This window comes from Ambystoma mexicanum, chromosome 5p, assembly GCF_040938575.1.
Source record: "Ambystoma mexicanum isolate Mex_15411 chromosome 5p, UKY_AmexF1_1, whole genome shotgun sequence".
NCBI lineage: Eukaryota > Metazoa > Chordata > Amphibia > Caudata > Ambystomatidae > Ambystoma > Ambystoma mexicanum.
Window position 1 is genome coordinate 251,491,796 of NC_090930.1, and position 26,205 is coordinate 251,518,000.

General features: G+C 48.7%; 1 protein-coding gene across 2 annotated transcripts in view; it reads left to right on the forward strand.

Moving 5' to 3' along the window:
* Positions 1–26,205, forward strand: part of THOC2 (THO complex subunit 2) — a 2,257,836-nt gene that overhangs the window by 1,306,996 nt on the left and 924,635 nt on the right. For both annotated transcript variants that reach the window (XM_069612670.1, XM_069612671.1), the window contains exon 21: positions 15,591–15,770. In XM_069612670.1, the coding sequence (XP_069468771.1) occupies positions 15,591–15,770 (180 nt within the window). The remainder of the gene's footprint in view (positions 1–15,590; positions 15,771–26,205) is intronic.

The following is a 26,205-nucleotide window of genomic DNA, read 5'->3' on the forward strand; positions in this document are numbered from 1 at the left end:
ACAGTCCCCGCTGGTCACGGAGAGAGAGGGTTGGTGGAGGCGCGAAGGTCCTCCAGGGACACAGACCTCTCCTCAGAGGAGGAGCTGCTCTACCTTCAAACCATCCTGGAGGACAGAACGTCGGGAGCAGGCCCTACGAGGGCGACGTTGAGGATACCGATGAGACGAACTGCAGGGTGACGAGGGCTTGGGCCCCCTGCCTGCACCATAGCTTCCTGTTCCACCTCAACTACCACCTCTGTCTCAGCTACTGCCTAGAGACCCATCGGTGGACATTCTCTGCACTGCATACTCTGGTCTTCGAGATTCAGACTAGAATGCCTATTCCTGCGGTCTCTCCCACAGCGCTGGTGTCGCCGACGCCCTGCCGACAGGGGAACCACCAGCCACGAATCTGCCTCTGCGCCACTACTTGATACTCCCCCCTCCTCCCTCGATGGATGAGACTGACACAAACACGACGACTCAGGACGAGTTCGGCTTGTTTCACGCGATGATCTTCAGACCTCTTCCAGCTGGCTCCAGAGGAGAAGGACGGCTTCTTATATCAGCACTGTTAGGCGAAGAGAGAGACCATCCTCTTGGTCCCACTCCTGCATGACATTTGGGACGAAGACTTGTCCCTCATGAAGAACCCTTCTATGGCCCCGGCAAAGAGAGATCCCCTTGAGAAGTACAGGGTGGCGGACTCTGTGCCCAAGTGCTTGCAGGCCCAACCGTTGCCGCACTCTGTGGTATCGGGAGAGGCCAAGAAGTAGTCGGGTGCTTCTTCCTTGGCAGCGTTCACCCCTCCGGACAGCGAGGGGAAGAAATGAGATTCCATGGGATGAGTTATTTACTCTGCAGCCACTACCATCAAGGCCGCCAATGCCCTCGCCATCGTAGCGCTCTACGACAGAGCTATGGTTCAAGATCGCTCCCATCCTGGTCTTCCTTCCCGACGACAAGAGGTCATAAGCGTTGCAAATTCTGCAGGAAGGTGAGGTGGCGTCGGACCACGCCATCAGGGTGGCCACAGACATTGCTGATGCAGGGTTCCGCCAGATGGGCAACAGCGTTTGCCTTGGTCGTCGTGGCTGGCTCAAGGCCACCAGTATTCGTCGGGACGTTCAGACGAGGGTTTTGGACATGCCCTTTGACGGAGACAACCTCTTCGGGAAGGCTGTAGATGAGTCTCTACAGGCCATCAAAACAGACCCCGAGACGGCATGTGCTTTGGGCACTCGTCAACAGTGACGGCCGTCCTTTCGGCCCTCAGGAGGCAAGTCCCAAGGATCTTCCATAAAGGTTTTGGCGGGAGCTCCTCTTCCTTCAGCCAGCCCTCCTGCTCCTCGGCCCAGGAAGCCAACAGAGGCCGTTCCAAGGCTTTCAGAGGAGGTTGTCATCGCAAGGAACCCCAGGGCAGCCCTTCGACGTCCAAGCACGATTCAACTGGCTGTGGCGTCGGCCCCTAACAGTGCACCCCGGATGGAGGCCGGCTGGCAAACTTCGTCAGCGTGTGGAAGACCATATCCACTGACTGTTGGGTTCTGGACGCTCTCACCCACGGACACACCATGGAATTTCAACGGAAGTGTCCCCGTATGCCACCGGTGGCCCGCCAGGAAAATCACGTCCCTCAGCTGCTGCTGGAGGTGCAGGCCATGCTAAAGAAAGGTCCCGATAGAGCTCGTCCCAAAGCGACTCCGGGGCTCCGGAGTGTACTCAAGGTACTTCCTCGTGAAAAAGAAGACCTGGTGCTGGAGGCCCATCTTCGACGACTGAACAAATATATCAAGCCCCAAAAGTTCTGAATGGTCACTCTTCAGCACGTGCTTGGATAGCTCGAAGAGGGAGACTTTCTGTTGAAACTAGACTTGGAGGATGCATACTTCCACATCCCAATTCCTAAGGGACACCGCAAGTTTCTGCGCTTTGTCGTTCAGGGGAAGCATTACCAATTCAACGCCCTTCCCTTCGGACTGAAGTCTGCGCAAAGGGTTTTCACCAAGTGCCTGGCGCTGGTGGTGGCGCATATGCGACTACAAGGGATCCACGTCTACCTTTACTTGGATGACTGGCTCATCCATGCCAGTTCAAAGAACATCGCCGTTGAACACACGGCGAGGACCATCCGCCTACTGACGGATCTAGGGTTCTCAGGGAACTATGCAAAGTCCTGTTTGACTCCACCGCAGGATGCGCTGTTTCTGGGATCCCGACTCAACACAGTATCGGGCCTGTTGTCACCGCCGGAGGAGAGCGGCCATCTTGGGCAAGGTGCAACAGCTGTTGGCACTGAAGATCGCCACAGTGAGGACCATCAATTCTCTGCCCGGCCTGATGTCGTCATGCAGCGATCTCATCCGACTCTGCAGGCTATGGATGTGTCCATTACAAGCAGCCCTCAATGAAGCTTCCAGGACAAGATCCCGCTCGACGATGGATTCCGTCGAGCGATAAGGTGTTGGGGGAAGTGTGCCCTTATCTGTCCGTAGGCGTGGATTTCCAGACCCCACCAAATCAGGAGACGGTCACGATGGACGCCTCCCTGGAAGGATGTAGAGCTCACACCTGAAGTTTTCACGCCAGAGGCCTATGACTGCCAGAAAAGAAGTTGTTGCACATCAACATGCTGGAGCTTCGAGCAGTGTTTGGGGCCCACAAGTCCTTCCTTCCATCCCTCAAGGACAAGGTGGTGCGTGTCTTCACGGACAATACCACCACAATGTTTTAAATCGGGAAACAGGGGGGCACCAGATCCCCAGTGCTCTCCAAAGAGATGCAGGACCTATGGCACTGGGCCGTCGCCCAAGGAATGTTCCTCATTTCATTTGATCTGGCAGGAGTAAAGAACACTGTCGCCGACTCAGCAGGGAGCTACGCTCGTGCCATGAGTGGGAACTTCAGCAGGACCAAGTCAATCACCTGTTCCACAGATGGGGCAATCCCCAGATCGATCTGTTTGCGACAGCGACGAACACCAAGTATCGGAGGTTCGCCAGCAGGATTCCCCGGGCGGGGAGCATGGGGGACACATTCTCATTCCTCTGGGAAGGCCTGTTTATGTATGCGTTCCCTCAGTTGCCTTTGCTGCTTCGACTCATCAATCAACTCAGACGGTCCTGGTGCAGGATGATCCTTGTTGCACCGGCGTGGCCGAGGCAGATCTGGTACCTGGACCTTCTGAGCATGTCAGCGTCCCCTCTAGTCAAGCTTCCGGTGGTCGCAGAGCTTCTTGCCAGTGAAGGAGGCGCAATTCTGCAACACGAACCAGCATCGCTGAACCTGAAGGCCTGGCTCCTGCATTGTTGGAGTTCGGGGGCTACGATCTCCCAGCGGGCTGCAATGTGGTGCTTGCCAAGATCAGAGCATTGTCTGCTCTAAAATGCTACAGACATAAATGGAAGAGGTTTGCCTTTTGTGTCATGCACAGAAGATTGACCCTTTACGAGTCACGGCTCCGCAGGTACTACTGTCGTTGGCCAAAGCAGGACTGGCCCATGCCTCCATCAAAGTTCTTCTGGTGGCTATCTCCCACTACACCAGACCTCTTCAACGATTGTCGTAATGATATTGGTAATCACAATCTCCCGCTCTTGCCGCTTCCACCTCTATAACATTCGTAAAGTCTGTCCCTTCCTCACCTTCCATGCTACTAAACTACTCATTTTCTCCCTCCTCTTCTCTAGACTCTTCTACTGCTCCTCTCTACTCTTCGGTCTCCCATCTCTCCCCTCTCAAATCTATCTACCACTCCGCTATCCGCATGCTCTGTCTTCTCTCTCCTCATGATCATATCTCCTCTTCTCTCGTCTCCCTAAAATGGCCCTCCTTCCACTCCCTTCTCAAATTCAACTTCCTCTGCCTTGTCTTTAAATCCCTCTATGGTCGTGCGCCACCTTACCTTTCCTCTCTCCTCACCTTCCACTCCACCCCCCAGTCTACTTCGTTCTGCTGATATCTTCCTTCTCACCTCTTCTCCCCTGCCCTGTGCCCCATCCTGCCTCAAATCTTTCCAACTTCTCGCCCCTTTCCACTGGAACCGTCTTCCCCCTCCCCATATGCTCCATCTCCTCCTACACCTCCTTCCGCACTTCTCTCAAGTCTTACCACCTCCAATCTCCATCATAATACCTGAACTATCTCTTTCACGTTGGTCCTAACCCGCTTCTTACATTTTTACTTCCTCCCTCACCTCAGTCCCGTTCCAGTCATGTAATACCTTACTCTTCATGTAAATTGTTCTAAGTTCTGTTTTCTGATACTTGTTTCATTGTTGCTTATACTTGTATTGTATTCCTCTGTCCTCATGTAAAGCGCTTTGGATTTAAGCGCTATATAAATCCTAATGAAATACAAATAAAAATGGTCTCACCGTCTGGTTAAGGAGTTCGTCAAAGGACTGTTCCGTTCGTTCCCGCCGGTGAAGGCTCCAATGTGGTGCTGACCAGGCTCATGGGCCCTCCATTCGAACCTATGCAGACAGTTCCACAGAAGTTCTTGTCGTGGAAGACGGCGTTCCTTGTGGCCATCACCTCTGCACAACGGGTGGGTGAGATTCTGGCCCTGTCCTGTAAGCCACCTTACTTGACTTTTCACGACATAAGGGTGGTGCTGAGGATGCACCCCTCCTTCATGCCCAAGGTGCGATCAGACTTTCATCTAAACGAGCCCTTGGTGTTATCTGTGTTTTTTCTGACACCTTTTTCTCCGGCTGAAAGAACTTTGCAGTCGCTGGATGTGGCTAGAGCGCTGAAGTTCTATGTGAACCGCCCAAAGAGTTTCCGGAAGACATCTCAACTTTTTGTGGACTTTGGCCCTGTGAACCATGGGAAGGCCCTCTCCAAGGCTTCCATTTCTAGGTGATTCTCCGGCTGCTTCCCCCATTGTCACCGGTTGGCAAACCGACCTTTGCCTGGCCGTCCGAGAGCCCATTCGACCAGAGCGATCGCTGCTCCTACTGCGTTCCTGTCTGATGTGCCCCTGCTGGACATCTGCAGGGCTGCTATGTGAAGGTCGACTCACACCTTCACGAGATTCTACTGCATCGACAGGGATTCCAAGGAGGAGTCCAGAGTCGGGCAAGCAGTGCTGTGCAACCTGTTCGCTTGAAGGTGAGCCTGGTGAGGAGGTAAGAGATGCTTATGTTGAGCCTTGCCACCTCCCGTGGTTGTGCATGTGGGTACTGCTATGTATTCTTTATTCATGAGCATATGAATCCATGCTACATCCCATGCTGGAGAAGGAACAAGTTACTTACCTGTAACTGTTGTTCTCCAACATGGGTCTGGCCATGTGCCCAGGATCAAACTGTTCTAGTAGCTGCAGTCAAGTCTTTGTTTAATAATTCGAAAAGGCGGTTGCAGAAGGTGAAAGACAATGTTAGATGATAGGGGCGGCCAACCCAGTAGGTAAGTAAAGGATTTTAAACACCTTTAGCGATACACAACGAAATAGAACAATGTACCTTTAAAGTAGAAGAGGCTCCTGCAGTGGCAGTCCTTCCTGCAAGTTCGGGAGATCCAGCAGAGGAAGAGAGGCTCTCGTCTTGGAGGAAGGTTCCAGTTAATGCACTGCCCAGGGATAAATCGCGGTCCTGGTGGACGGGTGCCTGGCTATCCGGTCTCAGAGTGCAGGGCACTGGCGATTCGACCATGGCAGGTCCTGAAAGGCGATTGGCGAACTGGTTGGCCCCACCAGCTCAAGGGAAGAAGACTCTTACAGAGGAAGATCTTCTCAAGTCGGAGAAAAGTGGTGAGGATCTGCAGCAGGGCTTCACCGGTGGTTCAGTCGTTGCAGATGTCTTTGGCTGCTCTACACTTCGGCTTCTTAGTTCCAGTGGCAACGTCTTGTCCTCCAGTCCTCAGGACCCTGCTTTTATGCAGCAAGACCTCAATTCATACAGCCTAGCTGTCACTCACACAGTGGGGTGGCTCTCCTGGCGGGAGAAACCCCCAGCATATCAGGGCAGAGTGCGACTTGGGTTGCGTAGGCAACCCTGTCCAGCGTGCCTATTCCCCCTCCCACACATCCTGTCTACCCCAAACTCAGTGGCGCAGAGAGGAGGGCTTCTGTGCAGAAGCCCGTCAAAAGGACGAACAAAGGATCCCTGACATGGGTTAGGATTATAGAGAAAGACACGAGAAAGAAATATTAAAGTTCTGGCAATAAAAACCTACTGGAGTAAAGTTAATATTAAAATAAACCAGCGGTATGTTAGAGGCTGTCAGTAAAAGTGACATTTGAAAAATCCCATTGGGAAATATTCGTGGCCGAATATTTACGGTAGTAACCACTGCCACCTGCCAGAAACTTTTGAGAGAGGGACTGTACGGTACCCCCTCGAAAATGAACGCGAGGGAAAAACTATTAACCCTTTCCAGTACCTCCATAGTAAGATGGGTTGTACTGGTTTGGTTCATAAGTATTGACTAGTAAAGTCAATGGGGACTTTACATGCCTTTGGAGACAGTAGTCAGTTCCAGGGTATGGAGTCTGTTTGGGGGTACGGCACGGAGGGTGCTGTGTACCACACATGTTAAAAAGATGATTCCTATGAGGGTGAGAAAAACCCCATAGGCCATAAGCACACACGATAGCCTAAAACACACCATAGCAATCTGTCTAAGAGTGGGAAAAAATGGTCTTGCTCTTAGCAGGAGAAAAAAATAACCCTTCAAATCCAGCAAAGCTGCTGGGGGACTCTATAGGTAATGGAAATTAGCCATAGAATGAGAATTCTCCCTAACGAGGATTATAAAATATAAATGTATTCATGTAACGGAAAAAGAGAAATTCAACTTAAAAGACAAAACATATTTGCTTGTTTGTCAAATGGTGAATAGTTGTACAATAACTGACAGTTCTAGTTAAAAGTCAATAGTAGAAATAAACAAATCTACTACAAATTAGATGGAAAAAGACTAAATCTGCACAAGTCAATCAAAAAACAACTCTTAACACATTCTCTCATTCACATGAACAGTTATCATACTCTCAGTCAAACTGATTCAAACACATACCAGCACCTCCTTCCACAGTTTCCCTTGTGCAGTATCAAGTAGATTCTGCACATTAACCAAACAGATTTCTAATCCATATAACGGCACCGGCTCTACTTTGGCCCTGTAATAATGGATAATGGGTAGTAGAGAAAATGTACACATTCCTGTGTGCGCATTTCATCTGAGAGAGAAGTGGACACAGTTTGTCCTGAATACGGTCCCTCTACTTGAGAATTCTCCCTAACACTTAAGAACAATAGTCCTGGGGGAAAATGGGAGAATATAAAAGGAGAGCCCAAAGGGTTCCCAGCTACACTACACATAGGGTGCTGTGTGCTGCAAAATTGTAACACAGATGTTTTTAAAGATATGGGGCAAAGGAAGACTCCATAAAATGAGGTAAAACATAAAGAACAACGTAAGAAAGAATGAGTGGAAAAGACTCCCCTCATTCAGGAGAAAAAGAAAAAGGTCCAGAAGTCCAGCAAAATGTGCTAAGGGGCTCTCACTAAGAGAGGAGATTGAGCATAAAACTGATAAATCTCCCGAACAGCGGTCTCCAAGCAAACCATCTCTATGTGGATCACACTGTGCATTTCAGAATGCTACTTCATTGCAGCGAAGGACTTCCCTTCGGGCATCTGTGCCCACTACACAAGGGGGCGGGGGTGGCTGCCTCTTCGGCTCTGCAAAGGATGATGCCATTGACTGACATCTGCCAAGTCGCATCTTGGTCCTCACTGCATATCTTCATCAAACACTACTTCCTGGATGTAGACCGTGGAGCTAATGTTCGCTTTGGGAGAGCGGTTTAAAAAAGGTTCCTCCTTCACACATATTGCTTGGAGAGTCTATCTGATGAGGGGTCTGCGGGAGAAAACCAATCCATTGAAGGAGAAAAGATTTACCTTTATGTTCTTCGTGTGGATTCTTCTCCAGCAGATTACTCATTCTCATATCCTACCCCGCTATGAAAGTGCCTGCAGTTAATGCCCATCTTCTCTTTGGGAGAAAGATGTGAGCTCTCGTTTATAGGGCTACCCTTCCACTTAGGAGTGTGTTTATGCCTTTTTGCGATCCCTGTTACTCATGGTTCTTAAATGTATTTTAAAAAAAATAAAACCCTTGTCCGATCTTTTTTTTTGAGGAGGAGTTGTAGGTGTTCAGCCAAATTGTTTGATTCTTCTTCCACCGCCGTGGCTGAGCCTGGTGAAAAATGAGGTACAGGAGTGTAACAACGCAGTATATGTACGACGACTGACTTCTCGGCCAGAGCTGACGACCAATGCATCGAGGCAAGACGGATCAACGGGGGTATCAATGTGCAATACGTCCCCTGTCAAAGTGTTCTGAGCAGCTGGCGCTTGAATTGATATCTTTCTGATGAACAATCTGCCTGAGAAGTATCCATAGAAAGAAAATTACAGTAAGTAATTTCTCTTTTGTAGGCCTTTAGAACACATATTCGAATGGATTGTGTCCTCCCATGTATTCCTCATCTTTGATATTCGATATCAAGCTTCAGCTGCTTTGGAATTATTTTTCCGGCAGAGGGTGTTGTGCGTCGATGGCGTCGACTCTATGTCCCTCGAATGCCTCTGTCTCGAGGATGATGTCATCAAAGGCAGATAAAGCACGCACAGCGCCCGTTGGCTCCAGTTCTGTTTTTCCACGAATGCTATCTGTTTGAGAAATACTGGGCGTATCTTTGCTACATAACAACTTCAATACTTGGAGAAATCGAGAATGTCTTCTTCGTCGACACAGACAACCCCGAAGACCGGGTTCAAAAAGTGTTGCGATTGTGGGTCAAAAATGTAATTGACCGATCCTCATAGGATATGTTTATGGTGCCTCGTAGTAGACCATAACACCTCGGACTTCTCCAAGTGCCAGTCGATGACGGGGAAAGGCCTTGAAGGAACGAAAGGGGAAATTGACGATAGGTTGAAACTGTCATGATCTCTGCTTCCAAAAGGTCAGGGTTTTCCCAACTCCCTTGGAAGCAGATCCATAACCCAGGTTCCGAGTGCCAACCAGTCCCAATTGGGACCTTTTGGACCCAGTCCTGGCGCCAGTGGCACCAGGCTCATAAATATGCCCAGACCCAGCGCTGGAAGCGCCGGGCTCATAATGCTTGGGTGGACTTACCTGCAGCAGACCATGCTGCTTACTTGCCTGCCAGTTGAGCCTCTGATCCTCTTCTGTTTGGAACTACTTTTCCTGTTGGGCGGGGCAGGAGCCACTCCCTAGATTCAGAACACTGGAACTCTTCTGGAAAGCAGGAACTCTTTTCTTACCTAGGCGTGGCTGTGGAAGGAGACACCTAAGCACTACAGGAGGCTATTTAAACCACACCTGATGGATGAATCTTGCTTTGCGTTATTCTGCATCCTCTGCAGCAGAACGCTCATCGTGTCTTCTGCATCTGATCCTGGGCCTAAGGAAAAAGGCTTACCATCCTGAATCCAGTCTTCAGCAACACCTATAAAGACAAGAAAGAACAGGTTAGCATTACGGTCTTCAGTGACAGCTCTTCACTTACCTGGTCCATCGGCTGTCACCAACGCCTCCCGCTGCATTCCGGCATCTGAAAGACAAAGGCTTACCTACTCTTCGTGCGCTCCGGAGGTCTTCACACTGCATTCCGGCATCTGAAAGACAAAAGCTTACCAACTCTTCGCACGCTCCGGAGGCCTTCGGCGCTGCATCCCGCATCTGAAAGACAAAACAAGGTGCGTTTAAAGACATTGGGGAACTTTAATACTCACGTGCCATTACTCCTTTCCACATCTAACCCAGTGGGTATTCCGGCACCCTGCAGCCGCTCCGAACTTGTACCTGCAAAATAAAAAGACAGTTAGAGCGCATCGTGAAGCAGGCAACAAGCGCTTACTTACGTGCTTCCAGGCGCTTCTATTCATCACACGGGCTCCATCTTCAACTCACTTCAGCCCGTCATCCGCCATCGCCGGAACCCTGCAAAACAAGAAACATCATTACTAAAGACTTTAAAGACATTAGAATTACTCGAAACTTACCGTTCGTGCAGTAAACGACGGACAGCAGTCCTCTGAAGTCAAGAGGCTTGCTCCCCTTATCCAGTGAAGAAACTGGTTACAGCACCCTGCCCCGAGGCAGATGGAGAGCACGGCGTTCACTTACCTAAGGTGAGAGCGTTAACCTTTGGGGTTCTACAGGAGAAGAGAAAGGGAAGAAGAGAGAGACATTCAATAACCCAGTTCCTTAATCCCATATTTTCTATCTGCAGACATCTTACCCTTCGAGTCAGACATACAGTGCACAGAGGTCCAGCCCAAAGAGCCAGCCGTGTGTTACACATCACCTTTGAAGATACGGTATACGCCCAGTCAAGACCGGCGCCTCTACGGGAATCAGGTGAGCGTTACAGAAACCCTGAATCATCTACCTCGACCAAGAAACCTTCGACCGGCGAGTCGAGAGGCGACACTCCTCAGAGGATGAAGGTTAAGTGATCGAGATTGAGGAGTGGCTCCCACCAGTCCTCATCACAGTGGAAGTCTAAGAGGAGGCACCATAGGTCGCCTTGTTTGACTTTGTCAGACGCTTCCCCAGAGAGGTTATCTTGCTCCACTAAAAAAAAATCGTTTGGCCGAGCGGGAGGCTTTCAGAGAAGAGATGCTAAAGATAGTTGGAAAAACAAAAGCCTCAAAGCCATGCTCCTACTGCGCCTTCGAAAGAAGCCAGGAAGGAAAGGGCTTGACCTAAATCCTGAGCGCCTTCAAGCCCGGGACGAAGGGCTCATCGGGAGCCGTTGAGGCCTTGGTACGATGACGTGCCATCGAATGATCCGTCAAGCCGAAAGCATAAGTCGAGGCCGAGTACATCAACGCTTTCAACACAAGCCAAACCCTTGAGGTTGACGCTGAAGGCATCAACGTCAGCTGCGCCAACATTACCAGCTGTGCCATCGACGCAGAGCTCTCCATCAAAGCCTATGGCACCAGTGAAAAAAGTTTTGACGGCTCCTCCAGCGGTGAATCCATTGGTCATTAAACCCCTGATACCTGAAAAGACCTATGTGCCTTTACCCAGAAAGGACTATTTTAAGTCCCTTACCTCTATATATGAGGAGAATGAGCCCTACAATACTGAGACACCATTTGTCCTCCAATTTGGTACGCCAAATGTACCAAGAAGTTTATCTCTGAGAAGTCAAAGTTGAGACTTTTATGACAATCTGCAGACGGCCATTGGGGTAGACTTCTCACCTGAGCTGGAGTTTGGGAGGCCAGAGGCAGGGGAGCATGCTGATGCGTCATACAGACAGCTCATGTCCAAGGCAGTGCACTACATGGGATGGAGTAGGCCCCCATTGCCATTCGAGCAGGATGATCTGACAGACATCCTGGATGAGGGTCCTCGGTCAAATCCTATATTAGCTTTTCACATTGCTCTGCAAAAAAAGGTGATGACGAATTGGAAAACACCAGAAACCAATCCGGTGTGAATAAAAACTTGAACAAAAAGTACTGTCCTTCCAGTAGTGACCCCGACTGTTAGGCAGAGTTTGTATGCAGTACCCTTTGGGACCACTACACACAACTATGGTCTGTACTACACAGTTTTTGGTAGCGGAGCTGAGCTGCCACTCTTCTCAATAGGAAATGTGAGCTGTAAGGATGTTACAGAGAGGTCTACAATCTCAGGTGTTCAAATAAACTCTTACACTCAAGGTTTCTTGGTTAAACACTTGTTAATCTATTCAACAGTCAGTTATAAAACATTCACTAGAAGGAGGCAGTTAAATATCACGCACAAATATACTTCAGTACTATACTTCTCTGAGGCATTCAGACTACTCTGAAGGAAGAGCAAAATGGGTGGCCAGAGCGAAATGTCTGAGAACAGTCTTTATTTCCAGCCAATTTCAGAGACATTTCCCTCTGTCCACTCACCGAAACACATTGCCAATAACAGATGTCATACTTTCCCGCGTTCCCACAGGTATCCAGATGAAAACGGTACCTCACATGTGTGGGTGCACCTACTGGGGCGCAAAAGGAAAAGGGTAACCTACTGGTAACCCAAGGTCTTTAGGCACAGCACATTTTGTTCATGTGGGCAAACTACAGATTTGGGCCTAGGGTGTCGAAGCCAGTAAGGAAAACGGGAAGCCCCATGCATTTCCTAAAAGAGGATACCCGTGGGAATCCAGAGGTCTGACTTGAACGAAGCGGCCCAGAATTTATTACCCAGAACCCACGGCAAAGACCTACATGGGAGAAGGGTGCCCAAGGCCAGGGATATTACCACCAACTTTGCTGGAGCCCTGGCTGCCCTGCGTTACAGCTTCTCCCCAGCAGGGAGTTTCGGCAGTGTGCCAATACCTCCCCGAAGGGAAAAGCTGTAATGCAGCCCAGCCGCAACTCCAGCACGGTTCGAGGTGATGTCCCCGGCCTTGGACATCCATGCACCATCTGGATGTACCGTCCCCTAAGCACAGCAGCAGCTCCAGGGAGCCCCAGCAGGATCCCCATTCCTCCCCGGAGGTGACATCTGTAACGAAGCAGAGCCAGAGGTGGAGCCTGGGCTTGCAGACAGACAACCCACATGGGAGGGATCCGCTCCCAGGAAACACCAATGTTCTGCTGGCATGGGGGGCAATTTGTGGCATGCCCCTGCAATTGTGTCCCAGCCCACCAACATATCTGCCCAGACGGCCCATTCCCAACCACACCACCAACAATCCAGCTCCAATCTCACCCACCCCACTGACAGTGGGCCCGAACCATAGAATAATAAAAAAAAAAAGCAGTACTCACTTAACGTTGCAGCTGCTCGCGTTGGAAAAGCTGTAAACAAAACAAACATGTTACCTACGGTCACTCCAGCAAAAACAAAACTACACATACTTTCCAAGCATGCCCCCCCCTTGCAAGCCATCCCTGGTGATCTTCTGAACCTCACCCCCGCCCCCAGTAAAAACACTTCGAGGGGATTGGGTCCTCGACATATTCCATATCGCTGACATGTAATCACCACAGCTGTCATAGATATGGAATACGTCGTCGGACCATCCCATCGAAAGAACGTTACCAGGTAAGAAAGTAACTTGTTCTTCGAGGGGATTGGGTCCTCCGACGTATTCCATATCTATGACAGCTGTGGTGATTACAAGTCAGCGATATGGAATACGTCGTCGGACCATCCCATCGAAAGAACGTTACCAGGTAAGAAAGTAACTTGTTCATTTGCCCCTTCCTACGGGCAGATATCTGCCCCCAGGGAGGGCTGCATGAGGTGCCCCCCCACAGTCCATTTGGGGTGGGAGGAGAAGCCCACCCCAAAACATCGTACAGGCCCCCCAATAGATGGGGCAGTAGGGATTGTGCACCCTGGGGGCAGATTGGCACACCAATGAGCCCATCTGCGCCAAGGCAAGTTTGGTAAACCAAGAAAAAAATGGAAAATGGCAGGCTGCACTTTAGGGGGGCTGATGGGCACCCTATACTGCCGGGGAATTTTGTTATGTGAAGGGGGGTGCGCCTCTCACCCCCCCCCCAAATTGGAGGGGCGGCGTATCTCATGTAACCCTCCCTGGGGGCAGATATGGGGGGGGGGGCTGTTCTGCACTCCTTCCTAGGGTCAGGTGTCCCTTCCTAGGAGCAGATATCTGCCCCCAGGGAGGGCTGCATGACATGCCATTGTGGGGGAGTGGGAGGGGGCCACCACCCCTTCCCATTAGAAAAGTCCCCATCGGTTTGGGGTGCCCCACAGCCCCCCCTAAAATGATGGGTGCCCAAAACCTACTACCCCACCCATTGGGGGGGGCCTGTCCGACATTTTGTGCTGGCCCTCTCCCCAAATGGCTGGCGGAGGTACCTCATGCAGGCCTCCATGTGCCTCCTACAAACGGCTGCGTGAGTTAAACCCACCCTCCATTTGGGGTGGGGGGGAGAAGAAGGCCACCGAAAATTGTGGGGGAGTAAGGTTTGGGCACCCTGGGGCCAGATTGGCACACCAATGTGCCACTCTGCGCCAAGGGAAGTTTGGTAAACCAAGACAAAAATTGAAAATGCTACACTACACTTTAGGGCGGGCTAAGGGGCACCCTAAACCTCCGGGGACCTTTCCAATGTAAAGGGGGGGGTGGCCTTCCCTGGGGGCAAATGCCCCTTCCTAGGAGCAGATATCTGCCCCCAGAGAGGGCTACAAGGGGTGCCCCCATTTCCCCTTAGGGTGAGGGGGAGAGGCCCACTCCCCTTTTCCGTAAAATAAATCCCTGGTGGCTAGTGGCCCCCCACCCAGATCTCCCTTTCTTTTATTTCATTTTGCCCTCTTTTCTGGGGGCAGATAAGCCATCTGCCTCCAGGGGGCCCTAACTTGCAGGCCCATCCTTTGGGGGGCCTGCACAGTTATTCCTGGTGCGGGAGCGGAGGGCCACCACGGTTTCGGGGGGCAAAAAAAAAATCCCTGGTGCCTAGTGCCCGCCCACCACCCATCCCCGTTACATTTCATATTTATTTTATTTATTATTTTTCCTCTTCCCTGGGGGGCAGATGATCAGCCATCTGCCCCCAGGGTTATCCATATGTGCCCCATATGTGCCCCCATGCCTTGGGGGCTGGGGCGGAGAGGGCTGCTTACCCCACCTCCCCCCGCTTCTCAGACAGGTCCCTGGTGTCTAGTGGGCATTGCTGGGCGCAGATTGAGCGCTCTGTGCCCGATCCGCACCCCGTAATGCTTTCACAAGAGAATCTCCCCTTTCCAACAACACCTCCCTCGATCTCCGGCTTGAAATAAAGCCGGAGATCGACGGGGAGGAAGGTGGAGACTCACCGAAATGGCTGCCGCGGTGAAAGCAGGTCACCTGCTCCGAAATGGTTGGCGCGGTGAAAAATTATTTCACTTTCACGCCGGCGTGTATTACGCATGCCGACGTGAAATTGAAGGTAATCCAGCCCCCGCGCAGTGAGGGGGGACCTCCCCTCACATAGCCCGGGGGTTGGATTACAGTTTTGTGTGATCCCTGCAAAGCAAAACCAGGTGCCATTTAACATTGACTTTGTTTGCAGTAATGTCCAATAAAAGTTTCACTGTGCATGGCTGGTCTCTGGGTGGCAGTGTACCATACACAGTGGGTTTGTGGTAACATGCACCATTTTACACAGAGCGCATTTACATTTTTCATCCGTTGCCATGGGATGAGTGCATTTCTCTTGGGTTAAGTGCATGTCTCTTAGGTCGAGTAGGTAAACTAAGTTACTTGACCTTCAGGTCTAGCAGCAATTTAAAGAATTTGCAAGGCCGGACTATTCTCACTAATGTCTTACTTCAACGAAACACAAGACTGCTGTATTGTTGCTCATTTTATGTCTTGAGTAAAAATAACTTCTGGTGACACAAAAAATATTAGTACAACATTGCTTATCAATTGGGTTTGTTTGCTAATCAACATTTTAATTAGCAAACTCTGCTGTTCAATGTTTGAAAACAAATGTATGCCTTGGTATAGGTTTGAAGGTGAGAGTTCCTTGTCTTGGGCTGTATCGCCAAACAAGTTGTTAGTTGGATTTTGGAAATATGTGATGGTTACCTTTTATTGATTTCAATTTTTAGGGTGGTTATTTTGGACAAATCAGAAACACGAAGAAATCCTCTCAGCGGCTAAAGGATGCTTTACTGGATCATGATCTTGCTCTTCCACTCTGTCTTTTAATGGCACAGCAGAGGAATGGTGTAATCTTTCATGAAGGAGGAGAAAAGCATTTGAAACTTGTTGGAAAACTGTATGATCAGGCAAGTAATTTACCTTTTGCTCTCATGTAGACTTAGGCTAGTAATTCACTTATATTTTCTGTGGTTATTATTGCTCAATAGACTTTCATTTTTAAAAGAAATGTGGTTATATAGTTTGGAATTTGAATTTACATCCATTTTGCTTTGGTGGGGAAAGGGACAAAGTATAAAATTTGTTTAAATTGTTTGTGGCTGTATGATTAGCGTACACATGAACACTTCCTCAAGCTTTTGGCTTCATTAGGCATTTGCCGTTAAATTACATATTTTATATTAGCCATCCACTAATGTCTGCTGTCACTTTGTTCTTAATGTACATTTTTTTCAGTAGAGTACCTCTATGTATGTAATTTTGCCATTGTTCCCCCTGAGTACTGTCTAAAAATGTTTTATTTTAAATTATTTCTATTAGTTCATTCAAACCATTTTACACTTTGAATAATAAAACACCCATATTTATTTATTTTTGATGCTTGTGGAATCTGCTTGGATCACATGCTGTGCATAGGCCAACATCTAGTGGAAGCTGCAGAGTATTACAGTTGTTTTCGAAACTCGAAAGGGGACGTCGACAGGGCGTGCCAGTAATACTATCCCTAGTGTGACGCCCACTGTACCCATGATCCTTCGCGCATCGAGGTCCCTCAGATTGTTTTTTTCCGCCATGCTAGAAGGACGCGTATAGCAGAGTTCCTTTCGGCGATAAGCCATTGACTTTTACACAATTATGATAGTTTTTCTTTCTATCTTTTCATTGAATGCCGAAACATCACGCTGGTGAAGAAAGAAAACTGCCCGTCGGAAACCACCACGACGGACCGTTTGGCCTTGGAAGGCCGCCCCGGGCCACGGCCCAGACAGTAGGTATAGAGGGGGAGACAATTTTTGAATGCATATTCTCCCATTACTACACTTTGTTCGGCCAGCTGCCATTTCCATAACCCATAACTATGGAAAATACACCATTTAAATGTTGCCCTAAGTGTAATCGTAAATTCCCCTTGGTCGACAAACACTTAGTAATTTGTCTCCCGAGAAACCACATCGAAACGTCTTGTCGAGCGTGCAGGCTCTTCAAGCCTAAGACGTTACAGGACCACTCAATGAAATGCTGGGCCCACTACGCAGGCAACTCAAGGCCATGAAGGTAGAGTGAGTTGTTGTCATGACCCTTGCCCCTGGCCCTCACTGGCAAGTCAGCCTTCCAGTTAGGGCCAGGTCAAAGGCCTTAAAACCTCATCCAAGACACTCTTGGAGTCAGTGCTGGCACCTTTGGCACCAGGCTCATAACCATCATGAATACCAACATTAGAATGGGACTATTTACTTGGGATTATTTAACTTCGGGGGGTTCAGCCAACATGGAGGCAAACACATAGCTCAGTTACAGGGAACTGAGCTATGCGGTCTAGTCTTTTGGGTGTGGCAGGCCTTGGACTACTTTACCTGTACTACTTTACCTGAGACTATTTAAACCACACCCAAACAGCAGAACATGCTTTGCGTTATTCTGCTGTGGGCAGTGTAACGCTCACTGTGTCGAGTTCTTTGATGCCAGTTTACCTGAAACCATGGACCTGCAGAGAGAAAGAACACTACAACAAAACTTACCTGGAACAGTATCCTGTCTTCAATCCATCGCTGACTTCAGTTCCACTCACCTGAAGGTACGAACTCCATCATCCGGCACCGGATGCATCCTGGACTACCATAACCTGAAAAGAGGATAAAGAAAGACAGCATTAGTAAGCTTTTACTCACGTTTCCTCCCGAATGAAGAAAGCCACACAATTCTTACCTGGTTAGTTATCTGCTGGTCAGTATCATTGCTGGAACATTACGGCGCTCTGCGAGGAATATCGCAACCTGTAAGGAGAGAAAAGACACAGGTTAGTAATATAAAAGGTGAAACAGGGCCGTGCATCGCGTATTACTCATCGGACAGCATTGCGCACACCGCGCTTTCGCCTACCGGCCCATGTTCATCTTCAAACTGCATGCTGACACCAAAATACCTTTCCATACTTAAAAGGAAAGAAGCAAGACATTATTTGAACTAAGAGGAACATAAGAACTGCATATAAAGACTGTAAAGCAGCAAACATATAGAGTCGCTGCAGGCCTGGATTCCCACAGGGGGGCTTGCACCAGTGAAGTATCTTGGTCGCTGCTCGCCCCCCCCACATCTACGTGTCCCTACCACGAGGAGCAGGATGGAGAATCCTCCTTTTACAATATTAAGGTGAGGAGAGGGCCCAAGGGGGAGGAAGGAGTTGAGGCCAAGGGAGGTGGGAAAACATAGACAATCTGTTATTGAATCCAGCTCTCCTGTATTGCAGACCCATCTTTAACCTGAGGCCTTACCAAGGGACCGGGAGAGGGTTCGAGAGTGCAAATCATCCAACCAGGGCTGGGTGGCGTCCCCGTGGATACGAGGTGAGCGTAACACTTTTAGCGATGGCAGCGACGCCTTACTTTCGGACATCGACGGCATCGGAATAGCTCCAGCTACTCAAGCGCAGACCCCCGAACCCGTAGGACAGGCCGGCGACCATGTTGTGGGGACTACAACAGGTGGCGGCAGCGATACAAAAGTACACACCACCAAGCACATAAGCCCCAGTCGACATTCGACGGACGAGTCCAATACTCAAATGTTCGACACCCCGAGAAAGGTCCACCGAGTCCCAGTCTCGATCAAGATAGCCACACGACAGGGTTCAACCGTCGAAAGACAGCAAGGGTGTCGCTCATAAAACTCCTTCCGAAGGCCGATCGTCCGTGGACTAAGCCTCGAATCTCACACCCGAAGTGTGACATTCATCGTCAGATAAAGCAGCAGGCCCCAAGAAGTCTGTGAAACACTCCTCTGGGCCTCAGGGTGGGGAAAACATAAACAGTCCTCTAAGACCCCTCATAGGGACAAGAGCCCTCCTAGGAAGAAGACGCCACAGAAGGGAATATTATCCAAGCCCATAGAGAAACCTAAGGACTCTAGACCTAGAACTATACCTCCCACTGATGAGGACTTGGATGTTTCCCCTCAATCTATTGTGATCCGAAGTTCAAAGCAATGGTCTTTTCAAGATATTGATAGGGTTATGCGAAGAATGACCTTCATGGCTAATTTTTATGAAGAAAACCCAGATTACTTTCAAAGGTTCCACTCCACTCCTCCCACCTCAGCCTCTTCCGGCTCTCAAGCCTCTGCCTTCACACTCAACAACCTTCTAAGTACGGTTACAAATCTATATGACCCCAAATTAGAACGTGAAGACCAGGAGGATCTCTCTTTAGTGGAAACATCTGAGCCTCAACTTAATGAAGAGGATACAGATAAACTTTATTATGGGGATGATGAAGACCCAGAGGCAGACCAGGAGGCTAACATGTACTCCATAGATTCCCCTCTTAATCAGGACACTCCAGTGGTCGATTCCCCTGTTGATAATCAACCCCTCCTCAATGAAGTCTTAGCCAAAGCGGCGGAACCCTTCCAAATTGACACACAGGAGGTACAGGAGGATAGAGACTTTGCTGAACAAATACTGGGGGACAAAAAGACAGTTGGTCAGTTTATCCCACTACTAAAATCGGTCCAACGCAGAATACAGCCTTCCTTAGAAGCACCCAATCTCACACGGGCCGTTAACCAGCGTGCAGAAAAACTATTCAGGCTGCACCATCCCCTTGTGTATATAAGAGGCCAATTGAAACCAGACCCATTGGTTGTTACCACAACAAGAGAGAGAGCAGGCACACCCCTTGCTTACTCCGAGGCCCCACCGGATATGGAAAGCAAAAAGATACATGCCATGGGCAGAAAGGCTGCTTCCTCTGCGGCCTATCAAGCTAGAATAGCCAGCAACGCAACACTTTTGGCAAGTTAGAATTGCCATAAGTGGGATGAAATTTCTGCGTTACTTTCGTCTGCCCCGGAGCCACTTAAATCACAACTATGAAGTGGCAACAGACAGAAGGGCCGTATCTACCTGTCTCCTCAAATCAAATTTCGATGCAGCTGACAATGCCGGAAGTCATTGGAGAGGGGGACCATTATAAAGAGGCATGCATGGCTTCGTCAGTCAGGCTTTAGGCCAGAAACACAAGCCACTCTAATAAACATGCCAGTGGAACCTAATGCGCTCTTCGGCAAGGCTGTGGATGATGCACTTTAGACAGCAAAGGAGGAGTATGACACTCTAAAATCTTTAGGTCAGCTCACAAACAAGCCTACTGGTCAAAGGGGTAACGGTAATTTTCGCCGTTTTCTGGGCCAAAATTCACAAAGAGGATCTGGCTACAATCAAGTCCACGGTTCCTATGGAAATAATAAAGGACAAGCCTTCCAAGGCTATCCCAGAGGACAACGCAGGGGTTGTGGCCGGGGCAAAGGCTCTGCTCGAGGTGGCACCCCACCTCAGAGCAAGTGACATTCCGCTCCAGGTACCCTCCCATCCATCTCCCGTAGGAGGATGCATTTCCAACTTCACCCATGCATGGGAGGGTATCACCTCGGACAGATGGGTATTGTCCACAGTAGCAGAGGGCTACTGCATAGAACTACTTCAACATCCTCACGACCAAAACCCCACGACAGAAAATCCATTCAGAGGAACATCAGCGGATCCTTTGAGAAGAAATAACGCTTCTATGAAAGGATACCATAGAACTGGTCCCAACCAACCAGGTAAACAAGGGTATTTATTCAACTTACTTCCTTGTTCCAAAGAAAGATCTAACAATGCGCCCTGTATTAGATTTATGCCCTGCAAACAAGTAGGTCAATCCACAAAAGTTCTGTATGACTACGCTACAAGAGGTAATCCTGCTACTAAAAAAGGGGATTACATGGTAACACTGGATATGAAAGATGCCTATTTTCATATTTCAATGTTCCCAGCACACACAAGATTCTTGCGTTTTCAAGATAGCGAACAAGCACTGCCAATTCAAAGTGCTGCCCTTTGGAATAGCCTCTGCTCCAAGGGTATTCACAAAGTTACTGGTGGTAGTGGCAGCGCACCTTCGCAGTGGAGCAATACCAGTGTACCCTTACCTGGACAACTGGCTCATAACACTGGAATCCCCTCTGACTTGCAGACAAAACATCCAAACAACAATCGCCTCTTTCAATTGGGCTTCTCAATCAACGAGAATAAATCAAGCCTAGTGCCAAGCACTTCTTAACAGTTCCTAGGAGCTATCCTAAACACAGAGGAAGGATTGGTCTTTCCTTCAGAGGAAAGAGTAAAACGTGTTACTGCAAATACCACATTATCAGGCGGGCCGCCAGATAAGGGTGCGCAAAGCAATGCGTTTAATAGGCATGATGGCATCTTGCATATAGCTGGTTCCTCACGGGTGCCTATGTCCCATACAAGAGTGGTTGGCGGAACAGTGGTCTCGGGCAAGTGGTCAGTGGGATGATCTAGTGGCCGTTTCGCCAACACTTGTACAAAATCTTCCCTGGTGGACAAGAGAAAACCTAACAAGAGGGAAACACTTCTACGACACACAAATACAGGCAGTGGTCACAACGGACGCCTCACTGGCAGGGTGTTGGGTCTCACTACCTTCACCACACAGCTCAGGGTCTGTGGTCTCGCACTGCAGCTCAGGACCACATCAATGTGCTGGAACTTCTGGCAGTATTCAAAGCCCTTCAGGCTTTCGAACCCCATTTAATAAACCTGTCGGTGCAGATCCTAACAGACAGCCCCACAGCAATGTTTTATATCATCAAACAGGGGGTTAGGGGGGGTTTCACCAAATCTATCCAGACTTGCACAGAAAATCTGGAAATGGGCACTCAGACGGAAAATGTTCCTGTCATCACTATGTTCCAGGGGAACTCAACGCTCTAGCAGACTCATTGAGCAGAGATCACATACCAGAGAAACACGAGTGGCGTCTACACGAAGGAGTCGTACAACACCTCTTCTCTCAATGGGGTCTCCCAACCATAGACTTATTATTCGCCACAAGTGAAAATTGTCAATGGCCAGACTTCGCGTCCAGGTTCCCCCAGCCAGGCTCCAATTGGAATGCCCTATGTATGAACTGGTCAGGGAAATTTTCTTACGCCCCCCCCCCCAAACTCCTCTCATGAGGAAGGTGGTGAACAAGTTACACATGGAGCTGATGATGCTTATACTAGTTGCTCCTATGTGGGCAAGACAACCGTGGTATCCACATCTGCACAATCTGGCGATGTGCGATTCCGATCAAGCTCCCGTGCCAGTACAAACTACTCACCCAGCACAAGGGACTAACAGTGCACCCACAACCACACTCAAGTTGGCAGCATGGCTCCTGAAGTCATAGAGTTCAGGCATCTCAATTTACTGCAAAAATGCATGGATATCTTGAAAGAATCAAGAAAACCAAACACTAGGCACTGTTATTATGAAAGATGGAGACGATTCGTAATCTGGTGCCAGGTTAAGCAGATCAACCCCATAGATTGTACTCCATCTAACATTCTAACCTATATGATCCACTTGCTAGATGCAGGGTTAGTGTTCAACTCCCTAAATGTCCACCTGGCGTCCTTGTCAGCCTACACCACTTCCCATAATAAGGTCTCATGGTGGAAGGTACCGGTCATCAAAGCTTTTATGGAAGGGGTCAATAGACTCCACCCTTCAATTTCGAACCCACCGCCAGGTTGGGTCCTCAATGTGGTACTCGCTAAACTCATGGGACCCCCATTCGAGCCTATGCACAAGTCTAGTCTCAAACACCTGATTTATAAAACTGCATTCTTAGTAGCCATCACTTCCATAAGAAGGGTTAGTGAAATCCAAGCATTGTCATTTCGGGATCCTTTCTTTACTATACATAAGGGCACGCTGGTTTTAAGTGCTCACCCTAGGTTCTCAACTAAAATCATCTCCAAATGTCATGTAAACCAGTCTATTGAGCTACCAGCTTTCTTCCAGAAGCCCAAAAGCTATGCTGAGGTAAAACTCCACACACTAGATGTGAGGAGTGCGGTCCTCTACTAAGTAGACAAGACCAGACCGCTAAGAAAGACAGATCAACTGTTTGTCTCCATAGCGCCAGGCAGAGAAGGTGACTGCATCTCTAAGAATTCCATGCCTAGGTGGCTAGTCGGATGTATCCAACTGTGCTATTCCCTATCAGATAAGACGCTGCTTTTTACGCCAAGGGCCCACTCCACAAGAGGTACTGGAGCCACTCTGGCTTTCGTTGCAAATGGCCCCTTAGACAGTATTTGCAAAGCAGCTACATGGAGCTCAATACATACTTTCACTCAGCACTACTGCATTGGCACTCATTCAAAGACATATACACAAGTGGGGCAAGCGGTCTTAAGACATTTATTTGCTCATGAACCTTCTCACAGCCCACCTCCTCCTCCTCCTCCTACTTCCACTGCTCGCTAATCTATGCACAGCATGTGATCTAAGTAGATTCCACAAGCCTCCGAAGGGATACATTACTCACCATAATCGTATTTCTGATGCTTGTATCTGCTTAGATTCACATGCAACCCACCCTTCCTCCCCTCGGAGAGAAGGCGCATGGATGCTAATGAGCTTGTCTGCTACATATCTGGTTGGATACAACTGTACTCCCACTACACCTCATGTCAGAAAAATAACAATCTGAGGGACCTCGGTGCGTGAGGGATCATGGGTACAGTGGACGTCACACTAGGGATACTATTACTGGCACGCCCTGTCGACATCCCTTTTCGAGTTTCTAAAACAACAACTGTAATACTCTGCAGCTTCCACTAGATGTCGGCCTATGCACAGGATGTGAATCTAAGCAGATACAATCATCAGAAATACGATTACGGTGAGTAATGTATCCCATGCATCCCTGAGTACACTTCTAAGAAGCTAAATTAATCAATCATTAAACACACAAAAAAATCACTATCTATAAAAAAAAATCATACTTCAGCAATTAAAACCATAAAATCGAATGTAAAGATATGGCCTTATAACGACCGATCTAACATTTCGGAATACAAATGTTTATATACCCGGGAGGATAACCCAGCAGCAACATGTTTATCTTGGAGTACTAGTCTCCGGTGTTAAGCACAATACAAAAGATTAATTACCCATACCTCAAATCTTGCTAGGTAGGTCATTGGGGAAGTTTCTCTTTTGAGCAACCTTTTATCTGTTTTCTATGGACCCCCAAACTGTTTTGTTTTTACACCTTAACCTGGCTTTTTACAGTGAAGTGAACCCCTGTTGACAAAGTCCTCCAAAAGATAAGAAAAGTACTTTACTCTCCAGTAAACTTCTTTTAAATGTCTTCTGGAATCACCTTCACTGGAACATTTCGCAACTTGTTCCCAACTTTAAAAGTACTTGTTAACCTTTGGGAGACATGGCCCATTCAATTTAGGGTTGGACATTTCAAGTTAGGGTTCCTATTCCTGTCGAAAGCTGGTATAATTAACTACTTCCTTGCCCTCTAAGGTATTGGGTGATTGGGAGCCAGGACAGCCAATGTCAATTAAGCAAAGTCTATGGGCGCTGAGGCACTTCTTTGAAGATAGCACACAAGTCTTACGCTGTGTTAGTTTTGTTGTAAAAACAATTACTGTTGGGCCACAAGCTGGGAGGCTTGTGAAAAGTAGAGCTGCAAGCAACTCTACGAAGGCCAGCCAATGCAAGTCTCCAGTAAGAGCAAGCAAGCTACACACAACAAGAGGTACGTACCCCTAGTTACACAGTACCTTGAGTCAGAAGAAAAGGGTCCAGCTGGTTTCTGTTCCTGTTGTCTTGCAAATCCTGTTGTTCCTGGGCCTCAGTCATGGGGACAAGAGGGAGGACGTCTGGGGACTCCTGCACTACAGTTTGAAGGTCGGCAGCATCAATGAACTTACTCCATGTCAGCGGCACTTTGCGGTTTCAGCTACTTGCAAATAGCACCAACGCGGTTCTTGGCCACCTTATGGGCTCTCCTTGCTTCTGGGGTCCAGAACTCTGTAGAGATAGTTCAGGCTTGAAAAATCTTGCTTCGAGGGAGTCCGGAGGATCTTCCTGGAGCTCGGGTCTGGCTTAAAAACGATGCACTCGATTCTGGTGTTCCTGTCCCCTGGCACTCACTTTCAGCCGCAGTGAAGAATTTCAGCCAGCATGGAGAGGGGTTCCAGTCAAATTCGTCTTGGCGTCAGTTGATCCCACCAACCCAAGGGAAGAAGTTGTCCTTTTCGTGCTTCTCGTGTTGATGAGAAAATTGGAGCTTCAGCACTGCAGCAGGGCTTCACCGGTCAAACCAATGGTCCAGGAGGGTGCAGAAAGCTTGCTTCTCTTCCAGTTTTTTCTTCGGGTCCTTCGTCTAGTGGTAGACTCTGCCTTCCTTACAAAAGACCTTGCCTTTTATGGAAGTTTCTCCAATTCATTCGCAACCTAGCTGTCACTCACACAGCAGAGTGGCTGTCCGCCAAGGACAGCCAGCCAATCACCTTTGGGTGCATTCCTGTAACCAAGGAGACTTAGCACAGGTAGTTTCAGGAACCTCCCTCGGTTCCTGCCCTGCCAGACACGCTGGAGCCAGAGGCGGGTTTCAGCACTGAGGCCTGCTAAAGACAAAACAAACAAAGGGACCAAACCTCAATAAGGACCTTACAAACAAGAAATGGTGAAAAAAGACCAGGGCCATGTTAACAAAATGGGCACCCAACGGTGCAATACTGCATCTGAGGATTAAGCCTGCGGTAATAACGCATAATGGTAGGAAAATTAAACCACTACCACCAGTCATTAATTGTAGTAAGGGGATACTAAGTAACCCCCCAGCACTCCACATAAGATGGTGTGTGCTGTCTACAAAGAGAAAAAGTACATTACACTTTACTACTCTTGGAAACAGTAGTTTATCCAAGAGAAGGTATTTATGTCAAATTCGACCTCCTCGGCTTGTAGAAATCTCACATTCCGAACCCTCCCCTCCCCCCTCCTCCTCAACTGAATCTTCGGGCATGGATCTCTGTTTTTGGCCTTTTTTCTTCTGACCCTAGAGTTTCTTTTTGGTGAAGAGATACGGCCTCCCTCGGGTGGAAGCCACTCTGAACCCTTGCTGGAAAAACGAATACAGAGTACCCCCTCCCAAGAGCGCCAGCGTGAGGAAAAAAAGCTAGAAGCTTAAAAAAAACCTTTCTCCTAGTTGAGTTATGGATAATCCTTGTAGAGAAATGTCCAAGGTTAGATGCAGTCTCTGTAGTCTGGCATGGAGGACTTGCCAAAGTTCTTTGTCCAACGTAGAGATAGGGAGATGGAGGCAGGTCCAGAAAAACAAGAACACCAGCACACTGCTTATCAAAGAGGACGGATACTGCAATCCAAGGACCTGGCAGCAGGTAAGGACTCCAAAGGAAAGTTCTGCCCAATAGTGTACCCGGAATACCATTAGAAGAAAAAGGAAAAGCAACAGAGGAAGG